The 13,360-nt window shown below is 37.3% G+C and overlaps 1 protein-coding gene across 3 annotated transcripts in view; it reads left to right on the top strand.

Moving 5' to 3' along the window:
- LOC112054190 (uncharacterized) overlaps window positions 1-12,246 on the top strand; it is a 34,638-nt gene extending 22,392 nt beyond the window's left edge. For all 3 annotated transcript variants that reach the window (XM_052884333.1, XM_052884335.1, XM_052884334.1), the window contains 14 exons: window positions 478-640; window positions 1,507-1,687; window positions 2,489-2,771; window positions 3,394-3,573; window positions 4,181-4,276; window positions 5,229-5,272; window positions 5,987-6,134; window positions 6,690-6,892; window positions 7,489-7,561; window positions 7,789-7,822; window positions 8,434-8,484; window positions 9,588-9,711; window positions 10,349-10,509; window positions 12,001-12,246. In XM_052884333.1, the coding sequence (XP_052740293.1) occupies window positions 478-640; window positions 1,507-1,687; window positions 2,489-2,771; window positions 3,394-3,573; window positions 4,181-4,276; window positions 5,229-5,272; window positions 5,987-6,134; window positions 6,690-6,892; window positions 7,489-7,561; window positions 7,789-7,822; window positions 8,434-8,484; window positions 9,588-9,711; window positions 10,349-10,509; window positions 12,001-12,122 (1,863 nt within the window). In that variant the 3' untranslated portion in view covers window positions 12,123-12,246. The remainder of the gene's footprint in view (window positions 1-477; window positions 641-1,506; window positions 1,688-2,488; window positions 2,772-3,393; window positions 3,574-4,180; window positions 4,277-5,228; window positions 5,273-5,986; window positions 6,135-6,689; window positions 6,893-7,488; window positions 7,562-7,788; window positions 7,823-8,433; window positions 8,485-9,587; window positions 9,712-10,348; window positions 10,510-12,000) is intronic.
- Window positions 12,247-13,360: the final 1,114 nt, after the last annotated feature.

The following is a 13,360-nucleotide window of genomic DNA, read 5'->3' as shown; positions in this document are numbered from 1 at the left end:
AGATTGGCGTGCTTCTAATATGCCTGACTAAGTTTGTTGTGGGCTCTTCTCGGACCAAGGCGCCTTTGGAACCCTCGTAAAAATTTCGATTTTTTGACTAATTATTTACCATCACCATTATCTTATTTTAATATTGATACCTTGCGTTTCGAAAGGGCTTCTAAACTAAGCTTCATTGAAATAAAAGAAATATTGACTTGACTTGACTTGGGTATCACAAGCAATGTTTCATGGTAAACAGGCTTATTTAGCCCGTTTACCATAAAAAATTGCTTAGACATCTTAAAAACGTTTTACTACTAGGCACATATATATTAACCTAAACAGCAGGACATCACTGTTTCACTTGTACGTTCCCGAGAATATACGGGGATAAAATATGGCCTATGTTACTCCATGATAATGTAGCTTTCTATTGGTGAAACATTTTTTCAAATAGATCCAGTAGTTTTTGAGTTTAATCATAATCGTCACCAGATTATGGAGCACGCTTTTGGCAATTTAGAAGCATTATCAGCACTGATGAACGAGTTCTTCCTGATGTATCCCGGAGCGAAGTACGCCTACTCCGTGGCCTCGGCCCTGGCCGGAGGAGTGGGACTGCATCAATACAGCGGGACGGCGCCTGTTACTCCTAAATGTAAATAAAGAAAAAACGTTTATTTGAAAAATATCGAATGCGTCCTATTTTAGACCACAATCTCTGTTGACGGCCTCCGTGGCGCAGTGGTATGCGTGGTAGATCTACAAAACGGGTGTCTTAGGATCGATCCCCGGCTGGGCCAATTAAGGTTTTCCTAATTGGCCCAGGAAGGCTTCGGCAGTGGCTAGTTACCACCCTACCGCCAAACGATTAAGCGTTCCGGTAACCGAAAAGGGTGTGGATTTTCATCCTCCTCGTTAAAAGTTAGCCCGCTTCTTAGATTACATCATCACTTACCATCAGGTGAGATTGTAATCAAGGGCTAACTTGTAAAGAATAAAAAAAAACTTCCGTTCGCATAACTCGGTTCCATTTTTCGTAACGCATTCACCATCTTTCTTCTCAAGTTAAGCGAGCGTTACCTCAAAATTGTACTACAAATAACTCGATCACTTAAGCAAGACGAAAATTAGTATAAGCATCAAAATACTAGCCAATAACAGTCACAGCGGGCGATTGAACGAGCTATGCTAGGAGTATCTCTACGTGATCAAATCAGAAATGAGGAGATCCGCAAAAGAACCAAAATCAACGTGTCGCGAAGCTGAAGTGCCAATGTGCAAGGCCCGTAGTTCAATGAGCTGATGGCCATTGGGGTCCCAAGGTGCTGGAATTTCGACCCCGCACTAAAAAGTGCAGTGTTGGTCGGACCCCCCACCTGGTGGACAGACGCAGTCGCAGGGATTCGCTGGATGCTGGCGGCTCAGGATCATTATGTTTGGAAGTCCCTACAAAATCCATCGGCTGATAGGATGAAGATGAAGGGAAATATAATAAAAGTACATGTTCAAATAATGTTAAAGGTAAATGGATCCCGTACTTTCAAGGCGTGTTCAACTGTCACGCGCCCGTCAAAGTCCACCTCGACGTGCAGAGTTCTCTGTCGCACAGCACTGTTGCTGTATACAACAATGACACGGCGAAACTGATGCCGCAAGTCTATAATGCTCACATCACATTCCATTTTGAGCCGAATCACCATGGGTAAGTCAACATTGATTTTAATAGTTTTCTATTGGTATAAACGCACTGCAGGGTTATTATGTAACTCGGTGTACCATTCAAGTAATAAGTCACCACATCGCTTTTCATCGTATTATCGAAATCGTGATCGTCTAACATTATTATTTCAACGAAATTACGTAAATAATGGTATTTCTTTAAATCAATCTACTTCCTACTACCACTTACGTAAGATGAAGATAACTAAATATGTCATTACATTGAAAAAAATATATATACACTACCTACTTGTTTTTCACTTTTCAGTTCATTAAGCAGTCGGGTTTTTTATAATGTCTTTTTTTCCGATTTTTTTAGTTTCTTCAAGATATATCTTTTATTTTAAATCATGGCATTAGACAATGCCAAATACTTTCTAGTTAGTAAATTTTACTTCGATGGTCCCAATATAATTGGTACGCTTTTTTTGATAATTTGTGTTAAAACAGTTATATAAACATGATATAATATACATTTTTGAAATTGTCGTTTTACGATCTTTCATTTGATTCCCATATTATTAGAGTAAGGTAAAAAAACGTTAAAGGTAAGGACTGCATATAGCAGTGAATGCCTGCTCTAATTGTAGCCATTGTATTCTGTCTCTGGCTGTTCGTTGCCATGTTACTATAGCTTGAAAAATTCGTTCGTAACATTCCCGATGATCCGCACGGGCCGGGAGGGGGTAGCGATGCCCCGCACAGTCCTTTCCCTCCGTCGCCCGCATATCATCGGGAGTGTCATCCACAAACTTGCCAAGCTAAAAAATTCTATTGTTCTCAGTTATACAATAATGGGACACGGTACACTGAATGCATCCAACCATGCAGGTGTGGGTTCTGAAGCCCATTGGCAACTGACGGTCCTCTCGTCCATAGCAGACGTGTTCCACATCTGTGACAACGACATTATAGACCCTTGCAAGGAGATGCCGTTGCTGCATTCTACTAAAATGCACATAGACGAGATCTTCATACCAAACAGAAGGAACATTATGGGGGGGATACAGATACTGATATACAGGGAGGAGTTTATTAGCTTTAGAGCTGCCGCCACTTCTGAGGAGGTAATAATTTCTTAATTTGTCTTATTAATAATCCTTTTAACATAAAAGTGAAACTGATTTCAAAGACGTATTTCAATTATACAAAATTACTAAACCCGTTTTTCATGAAAATGAAATGTGATCAATTTGGTAGTATACTCTTTCAAACAAAAAAGAATTTTCAAAATTGGTTAGTAAATGACGTAGTTATGAGGTAATTTAAAAAAAAAACATTCGAAATGAGAACTTCCGCCTTTTTTGAGGTCGTATTGAAAAAATCAAAAGTGTGGACATAAATTTATTGAGGGTAATTTGTAACATGCGTGATGTCACTAAATAGTTTTGTCAAGATTTTGGTAATAATACCAAAATACATTAATGATATCTCATTAGAAAAGTTCACCTAGAGTTAATAAAATAGTTAATAATATAAAACCCATAATAAACATACCTTTCGTATATTATAATATCTAATTATGTTTATCAGTATATTATGTATATTCAAAGATATCTGCAGACTCATTCATAACGTAATAATTTATGTGTAGCGGTCAATATAGATATAGGACATCCTGTATACATTGTAGAATGTGGGATCTTTTGTATACCACCACCTGCTATCCACTATTTGAATTTGTTTTAGTTGGAAATGGATGCAATACTCTACACTACCTCAACGGATGGAATAGTCCAGGAGCTAGGGAGGTGCTCGGGCATCGGAGAATTGCAGTGGCCTTACATTAAACTCGAATCCGCCCATATTCCTATTAATTTGAGAACCGCAAAAATACGTTCTGCTACATCACGTGTTAATATGACCGAGGTATGAAATCGTGGAAATAAAGTTTTGGACTTAAGGCTAAAATAATTGTTTGGTTTGTTATCACAGATCTTGAATGTCAGGTTTTATAATGTCACAGTTTCACTATCGGATAATTGTATGTAACGTACCAGGTTTGTACTCCTACTCCTTCAGTCATTGGTTAATTTAAATATAAACTTACACTAGTTAATAGAATATACCTACCAAGTAAACTCGTAGATAGATTTGTTATCGACGCGATGCAACGACTTGCGATACGGACAGCTTCAGTGTGCTCGTGGCGTTCGAGCCGTCCACATCTCTTGTTGTGTAATTCTTTATGGGTAACTTGGGATAGGCGGGGAGAGTGACTCGAGTGGAAAAGGGGAGTTTTTGTTAACAGTCAAAGGATCCCTTAACCCTACACACATCGTTCACAAGTACGTGACTTCACTCAAGGTCATTCTCTGCCATTCTAGGGTCTTACTTTGGTTACAGTTTGATTGTGTTAATTAAGTTGTCCTGACAAATGTTGTGAATCATAACCTTAGTTCGACATTAGTTTTCTTATTTTTGTAATCACTTTTGAGTCCTATAATAGATTTAAATAGATTAACTGTTGTCTCAGGTGCTGGCTTCAAGGGAATCAACAACATTAAGTGCTCGTTCGCAAAAGACACCAAAGTCACAGAAGCAGTCCATGAAAAGTAGATCAGCTACGAAGGTTATTTTAATAAATAACTCCTGCAACCGACGCGAAATATTTTGCTTCAATATGAATTAATTGAATAGTGAAGTATCAATGTCTAACTTTCATTCATCAATTAGTAAAAGAATTAGAAAACACTACCTATCTGTGTATTGGATGAAAAGTATTCTAGGTTCATTTAGGGAATGGCCCAGACCCTAACCTAATTTACTTATATCTAGAAAAATCTTGATTTGAATGATGTGATGATTTAATGAATTCTAATTTTGTAATGAAATCATTACTTTATCAAAAAAAGTTTGCTACAACGTTTTACGACATAATATTCCATTCACCTTTAATTTGTCCACAACGGAGACAAGCTAAAATCGTTGAACATACAGCCGGAGGTTTACGATATTTTTTGAAGACCTGTGATTGATTTGATTTGTTCGTTTTCTTGTTTATTAAGCTTGTTGTTAACAGAAAAAAATAATACAGCTTCTAATAGTGGTTCGCCGCTTTGGTACGTCGGTCGCCGGTGGACATTTCCTTTAGTGTATCTTCCCATTAAATTTGGTTCAGCCTCTTTTTCTTCTTCCTCGCCTTGTCCCTTTTATACGGGGTTGGCTTTTCAAATCATGCGCGCTATTTGTACGTTCTATTGCGTCATTATTTTGTCATGCCCTTATCTTTCAGGTCATTACAAACCTTCGTTAACCGCGTTGTTATTGGTTTCCCTTTCCCCCTCTTCTTAGCATTCATGGAAATGCACTTCTTCACGATATGGTCTCCGTATCACATGACCTACCATGCGACCTTGAAGCTCCAAAGCAGCCGTTACATAAATTAATCCAAACAGACAGACGACAGAAATAATTACAGTTATTTTGAAATTACAGACACTTCTATTTTATTTTTGTGTTAATATATTATATAATATAATATAATATAGTACTTATTGAACGAAATCAGTTTAAACTTTCAGATTAAAGATGCGAAACCAGTGGAGCCGAAGCTGTACACAATTCGGTATGTATTTATAAAAAATAGAATCATTTGTGACTACATACCTTTGCTTGTAATAGAAAGTCTCGCTTTATTATTTCAAGATGCTTGGAGTCCATAGGATCAGCTTCTTCCTTCACAAATTAAGTAAAAGTACAAGAAATTGATTTTAATTTTTGAAAATTATAATAATTTATAAATTTTTAAAAAAGACCTATTGTTGACTTTCTAGCTGGCTCTTTTCAGCAGAATCTGCCTTCTAAACTATTGGTAGAGTCTTTACAAATAGTCAAAAGTACTTGCAATCTAAGCCTACTTGAAATAAATACATTTTGATTTGATTTATGTGGATCAGAATATTGGGCAGTAAAAAGGACGTATAGTAGAAGAATGCATGCGAACGAAACGATATGTATGTTGTTGAGATAGATGTATGGTGTGACAAGAATGGACAAAATAAGGAATGAAAGTGGCGTCAATGAAAAAAGTTGAGGAGTTAAAGGTTAGCTTGGACATGTAATGCGGAGGGATGAAAGTCCAGAAGTTTCCAGAAGAATATGACTTTCATCCCTCAGTGTTAATGACAGAAAAGATGGTCGGAGTGTGTGAAAGAGGATATGTATGTAATAGGATTAATGATGATGATGAGTTGACGAGTAACAGAGGTGAACAGAGGAGATAAGTGTGGGATAAGCTATAGGACATGATAATGATTTGATTTGATCCTGTTATCACTAGTGTCGTAGCAAGAAACGGATGGCCACTGACCCTGGCTCAGTGGAGCAGAGTCAACGAAGTACGCAACATGGTGCAAGAAACTGAAAAATCTGACACGCAAACATCGAAGAAACCACAGAGCAAGGACAAGGACAAGGACAAAGACAAAGTAAATTAGAATTTCTGAAAGCCTTGTTTATTGTCAAATTTACATGGCATTCGTTAAGAAAATCCTTTCTTAACGAATGTCTACGCAATTTTAAATATTTGCATACCTGAGAACAATCCTATAATTTGTTTTTGTATTTGAAATAGGTCAGTCAATAAAATTTCATCTACAGACAGTTTGTTTATGTTTATGGCTGAACCGGCTTTACTGCGCGGCTTGTAAAGACTCATTCTGTATCATTCTTTATTCTGTGTATAAAGACTAAATTTCTTGCGGACGAAGTCGCGTTCGACGACAGATCCGCAATAAAGTGTTTCGATATAAAATTTATAATGATTTTTTATACAATATTTTTTGGAGAAAACTTATCATATCTTTTAAAAACGACTAATATGTGTGTTGCCTTCCTATTAGTCGGAAAAGACTATGAGGAGGTGATGAGTCCGGTTCCTAGGGCCTGTAGTTAGTGAGACTCTAAACACACAACATTTAACCAAGGGCATTAGCAAGCAACAACTAATAGTAATAATAATAATGCCTGTATCATATATTCAGAGTAGTCCAACAAACAAAACAAAAACACTAGAACCTCCGCAACCACATCCGGGAGACGCTTACGTGGAGTTGGAAGTTGCTCTGGCTATCGGCGGAGGGGCACAGGCCAGGCGTGATGATGAGAGGGATCTGCAATTTGCTGCAGCTAGGAAATCCTGGGAAGCCACAGAGCGTGGCAGGAATTCACTAGGAGCTCAGATTAGGTATGATAACCTCCCTGTTTATATTTAGGCATCGGGGTAGATGTATTTCTTTGTATTTCGTATTGGTATTCTTTGTAATTATTTTTAAAAAGTCTTGTTCAAATTAGGGCTTAGGGCTCCCGCACACGGGCCACCAGCCACAACCACAAAACGCCGCTACCGGCATATTTCTTGTAGCTCTCATATATTTCATATGGACTCGCCGCACACGATTGACGCTGGTGACTGCCACACGCTACAATCGTCGCTGCTCGCGTCTTGTGGCTACTAAACGCCGACACAAAACGCCGCAAAACGCTATTCGCGTGATGTCGGCCCCTCTCTGCTAAAATAGGACGTATCCAATAACTTCGGATACGTCTTCTAAGACGACGTTTTCTTATCAAAAGCAATTAAACCTTCTTCATTCGAATCTATTATGATACTGCATGCATGGGTTTAAAAAGTAGCATCCACCGACCGCAAATGTCAACCACCGACCACAAGTGGCTGTCGCGCGTTTCAGCTACTTTTGTGGCTTCTAGCTTCCTGTGGTGGCATTTGTGACTGTCGCTTGTGGCTCGTGTGCGGCGACACTTAAAGCTCATTGTTTACAGGAAGGATTTCAGAGCCGAATTCCTCGAAGCTATGCTCCAGCCGCCGTCACCTAGCTCGAAGTCTGTTCCAGAGGTTAATTAGTTATTTATTAATTAATTAATTTTAATTACTGCCAACTTTGCCTGCGTCTCACTTCAGAAAACAGACTTTATAATATCAAAGTTCTGCCTCCTTTTCCCCGTTCTTTAACCTAACCTAAAGGTCAAAAATTCTCATGTAATACATGTATTAGGTACTTACTAGGTACTTTTTAAATAAAGGCATCGCATTGATATTGAAATATTTAATTTATATTTTAGGAAATGTACGAAGAACTAGAGGGAGAAGGAAAAAGTAAGTTTTTTAACCGACTTCCAAAAAGGAGGAGGTTCTACGTTCGGCTGTATGTATGTTTTTTTTTTTGATTGTATGATTATTTTAAAGTAATTTTTCGTGAGTAGCTTCATCTCGATGAGACGATCAACTTTTTTATTCCTAATTTTCCTGGTAACTCAGTGACTCCGAAACTATATCCTCAAAGGATAACCATTCATCCAAAGAGTTGTTTTGTCTATGGCCACGACTTCGTCCGCGTGAAATTCAGTTTTTCACAAATCCTGCGGGAACTATGGATTTATCCGGGAGATTGAATTAAGCCTGGTATGAATCCAGATTAAAATCCATTTTCATTCGAAATTCAGCAAAATCGCGCCATTAGATGCAGCGCAAAGGAAGAACAAATATACGCACTTACACAAACACAAACTTTCGCCTTTATAATATTAGTGTGATTACCGGACGCCTCACGTTTTCACCCTTGTAGTTCCAGCCCCCGTCAGTACAAGGGTAGGCTATATTTATGTTTCTCACTGAAAAGGTGAAAGAATTATCAAAATCGGTCTAATTTAATATCAAAATATTTATGTAAGTATTGAATTATCAAAATATTTGTTGCATATTTTCAGAAATTCTTTCCCCAACGCATCAGGGCCCCACACCTGTAACTGAAAGCGACAGTAAGTAATTGATTTTTCAACAAGGTTAGGTTAGGTGTTAATCAGAAGAGAAAATCTTAAAAAATAGCATTATCGTAATTAGGGCGTGACAAAATACCAGTGTTGTGGGTACTGATGTACTCACAACTATTTATGCTGAGTCACGTCCATTTTTTTTTTTTTTTTTTTATTCTTTACAAGTTAGCCCTTGACTACAATCTCACCTGATGGTAAGTGATGATGCAGTCTGAGATGGAAGCGGGCTAACTTGTTAGGAGGAGGATGAAAATCCACACCCCTTTCGGTTTCTACACAGCATCGTACCGGAACGCTAAATCGCTTGGCGGTACGTCTTTGCCGGTAGGGTGGTAACTAGCCACGGCCGAAGCCTCCCACCAGCCAGACCTGGACAAATTAAAAAATCTCAATCTGCCCAGCCGGGGATCGAACCCAGGACCTCCGTCTTGTAAATCCACCGCGCATACCACTGCGCCACAGAGGCCGTCAAAATTTTATTGGCATAACACATTTTAATTGATTATGAAACACGGCTAAAACTCAAGTGATATTAGGTCGGAGTATCTAATCGGAGTATTTAATCGGGATCATGGATGGTTGCTGCCCACAGCGTGGAAACTGCTATTTCTTTCATTGTCACATACAACAAACTTGGAACAAGATAGCATTAGTTCGGTTTGCTTACAAGAAGACGAGTCTAATGAAGATGACATTAATGAACCGTCGGAGTGTAACGGAACCTTCACTCCCCACCACTCAACCCCTCTCCCAGGGTGCAATGCGAGCAGCAGCGCGTCGCGCAGCCGCTTCGCAGTTTGGATCGTGCCGCGATGCAAGAACCAGCTCATGACTAAGGGCCCCGTATGGGTTCGAAACTAGTCGGGCATACTCCGACCTATAATCACGTGAGTTTTAGCCGTGTTTCATAATCAATTAATATGAATAACACTCACGATAGTTTAAATTTTAAAATAACACATTTTCTAGTGTTATTAACATAATATGTAAATAGTTCAGTTCAGTTAATGACATTCTACTCCATTATTCTCCATTCCATTCTATTCTATTTATTTCTTATTCTATTGTATTACTTATTCTTCTTTCAGTGATGGAAATGTCTATGGAAAGTGAAGAAGAATCCACATATCTGAGCATGCCAGAGCAATTGAAGGACAAGTTTACACCACTTTTCTTTGTCCCGCTATGCACTAAAGAAAGTGAGATAGAAAGGTAGAATATATCTTTTTTCAGCTTTTAAAAATATGTTTTAGGTATTCGTTAATACTTTCAGAATAAAGGAATAAACGATGATTTTGAATACCTTCACATTTGCGCTTAGACCATTAATAACTTGCGTTTCCCGGTGAGAAATACCTACTTTTCGACTAAATTCTCTTTTTATTTCAAATCAAATCAAAAATCATTTATTTCAAGTAGGCTCAGTTTACAAGCACTTTTTACACGTCAGTTGACTATTTGTAAAGATTCTACCACCGGTTCGGAAGGCAGGTTCTGCTGAGAAGATACCGGCAAGAAACTCAACAGTTGCTCTTTTGAAAAAGTCATACAGTATTATAATTTACAATTGATAACAATTACAATTTCTTATAGTTTTATTTCCTGTGTGAAGGTGGAAGCTGATCCAATGGCCTCCAAGCGCTTTCATCAATATGCTGTAAATAATCCAATCCAGGAAATCGAACCCTGGGCTTTTTCAATTTGAGTCCTATAATAAATCCCTGTAGGCTGTAATGATCCAATCGAAAGTAATGATTGCAGATACCCTGTTACTTCTACAGAATAATTCCTATTAGTTTTCTATCTAACAATTTTGTATTTTTTTTATCAGCGTTTTGATATTTCACAGCGTTACCCTAACACCAGAAATGTTAGAAGCAGCTGTGGAAGCCCGTAAAATTAACATCGAAGCTTCATTGCAGCGTATGGCAGATTTGCAGGCGTACAACGAGGAGCATGTACTGGGAGGTCAAAAGCATAGGTGTCAGCTACTTGAGAAACTATTTGTTGGTATGTTCATTGTTCGTGTATCTGTCTTATGTCTGTTCCACCCTACCCTACCCTACCCCAACCGATTTTTAGCGTCCTACCTTGAAAACTGCGAAAAGGGTATAAAATTTCACCTCCTCTTTTAAGGTGCGGAATACTCCACACAAACTTCCACCCCCATAATAGGGAAATGGGGGTTCAGAAAGAGACAAAAAGTTGCCTGTCACTATCCTTTTAACTATTTTTCGCCATGTCTGTCTGTCCGTTCGTTCGACTATCCGCGGTTGGAACGCAGAGACTATACTTGATAAATGTAATTTAGCATGACTAGGTACATTAAAAATGTGAACAAAGTCTTACAAATAACCGGACACAGTGCGTCCCATGAGCAATCCAGTCAATTGTTTTTTTTTTTATTATGCATACAATTAACCAGACAACAAACGCGTTCAACAATCACTACAGTAACCGAACCACATAACTATCAAGTAGTTATTGAAGACTGCGAAGTACTAGGGGCGCATGGAGTGGGTACAGTTGGTTTGTTAGCAGCCAACTTGTCACGTCCGTCCACTTTCGAGTTGTCTCAAGCCCGGTTGTTAGTGACTGCTTCGATTGAGTGCTATAGTCCTAGTACCTACTGGTATATGCTGATACAATACTTCGGTGCATTTCTTTTACTTTTTTATTATCCTCTGTAGCTTGACGATTCGGAGGTTGGAGCTTTTTTATTCAACGACAACTTTACGCTTTTGGTGTTAAGTGGTTATGCATGTTAAAGTGTGCTAACTTAACAGAAGTTTACAATGTACCGCTATTTTTTTTGACAAAGGTACGTCTAGGTTAGCTAGACATATGTTTTCTGTGGCTAGACTATCTCAGCCTAACTTTGTGCTTCAGCTGAGCTAAAGGAATTATAAATTTTCTAATTAATCTAGCTGAGAACTAAAATTAGGAGAAATGCGTTTACGGATGCGTAAAAATTTTAAAAAATTAGACACACAAACTTTCACCTTTATAATATATATTAGTGTGATATTCCTTTTAAAGCCCTTATGTATGTCTTAAAGTTTCACGACAACAAAATTAAATAAATTGACAGGGTTTTCTGGTAGGATTTTTTTTATATATATGAATTAGGAAAGAAAAGAATATAAATTGGTTTAAAAATAATTTATATAAATACGTAACTCAACAGGCATTCTACAGTGTAAATGAGTATTTAAGTTGATATTATTGTTATTTTCATACATATTTTAATTGTAAAGATGTAAATTTTAAATGGTGAAATTGTCATTTGAATCATTAAATACTTAATAAATAATTTGCATGCCAAATTGGCAAGATACATTTACCATCTACATCTACCGACCACCTGTATAAATAATGCAAATATCTGCAAAGAAATAAATTGATTGATTGATTGATTGATTAATATGCTTAAAACGTAAGCCCCGATACAATATTTTACTGATTGTTCCACATTAACATAATTATTGAAATCACATGTAGATTCGCAGTGGAATCCAGAATTGAATGCAGTTTTAGAAGAAAGAGACGATGCAATCGCTCGCGAAAATCTTATGCGTTCACTCTCCGCTACAAAGAAGAAGGTGGATGCCAAGAAGAAATAGAGAACACAACTTTAGAACTTCAAATTATATTACGCTTTAAAGCTTCTTTAAAGCACAGGTGTAAATAATAAATAAAGTAGAAATAAAGTAGAAATAGTTTCAATAAATTATCACGACATATTCATTGGCTGTTTTAATGACTTTTTCGCTCATCATTGTATCGTGAAATTGAGTGATTGATAAGAACAAATAGATAAATATTTTTAAGTGCAATATTGCTTTTAAGTTTTATCCCTTTTATGGTGATGGTGGTTGTATAAATCACAGTTTCAAGAGTTAAGTTTAGTTATAAAATAAAGTATATAAACATTATATTAATAATATTAATTTGACAGACATTCATCCTGGGAAGTACTATTAGGCATTCTGGGAACAACATCCTGGGAAGCTGTTGAGCCATTCAAAAGTTCCAGGGGTTGAAAGTGGGGAAGAATAACCGAATGTCTGCAAATATACTCGGTCTCAAATAAAAACAAAAAAATAAAATAAAAACTGATAGAGAAACTGAAAACTTGATGTCTTGATCGAGAGTGTAATTTATAATTAATAATCGGGGGTGTTTCATTTGCGTTTTTTTCAAAACTCACTGTCATTGATATCGAAAGTAGGACGTCGGTTAAAAACCTACCTATACACATATAAGCATATCTACACGAATATAACAGAGATCTTCAAACACAAATCATTTGAAGCAATTCATGGTTAATAAAGCATCTACTTTACAATATATTATTTAATTTCTTCAAAACTTATTCAAACTTAGACCTCTCGGTTAAATAGCGACGCATACATTAACAAAACAGAGAGATCTTAAGCCCTCATTCGCACGAGACTTTTTCTAACGGTGTTAAAAGAGCGTTTAAATATAGTAAATAAAGTTAAATGAAGGTCCATTTCCAACGCTCAAAATTAAAAATCGGATAAAAGTGTCTAATTTTCTAACGCTGTCGTGTGAACATATAGTTGGGAATGCGTTTGTGTACTCGAATGTTTTTTTCACGACCGTTAAAAAATCTCTCGTGCGAATTAGGGCTTAGACACACACATATCTAAAGTGTTTACATATGGTGATGTATATACGCGGACAACAAAGCCTCCACTCTACAGGATGCTCTGACTTGGCCCGCGGCGATACGAGAGAGCCTCCTGTGCAATTAGGAGACGCTGAAATAGTTCACGGGTTTTATGACAATGTAGGGAAAAGTGAGTGCTTTTTTGTTAAGAAATTCCATTATTCT

Source organism: Bicyclus anynana, chromosome 11 (genome assembly GCF_947172395.1).
Source record: "Bicyclus anynana chromosome 11, ilBicAnyn1.1, whole genome shotgun sequence".
NCBI lineage: Eukaryota > Metazoa > Arthropoda > Insecta > Lepidoptera > Nymphalidae > Bicyclus > Bicyclus anynana.
This window is presented reverse-complemented; position numbering and strand designations above follow the sequence as displayed.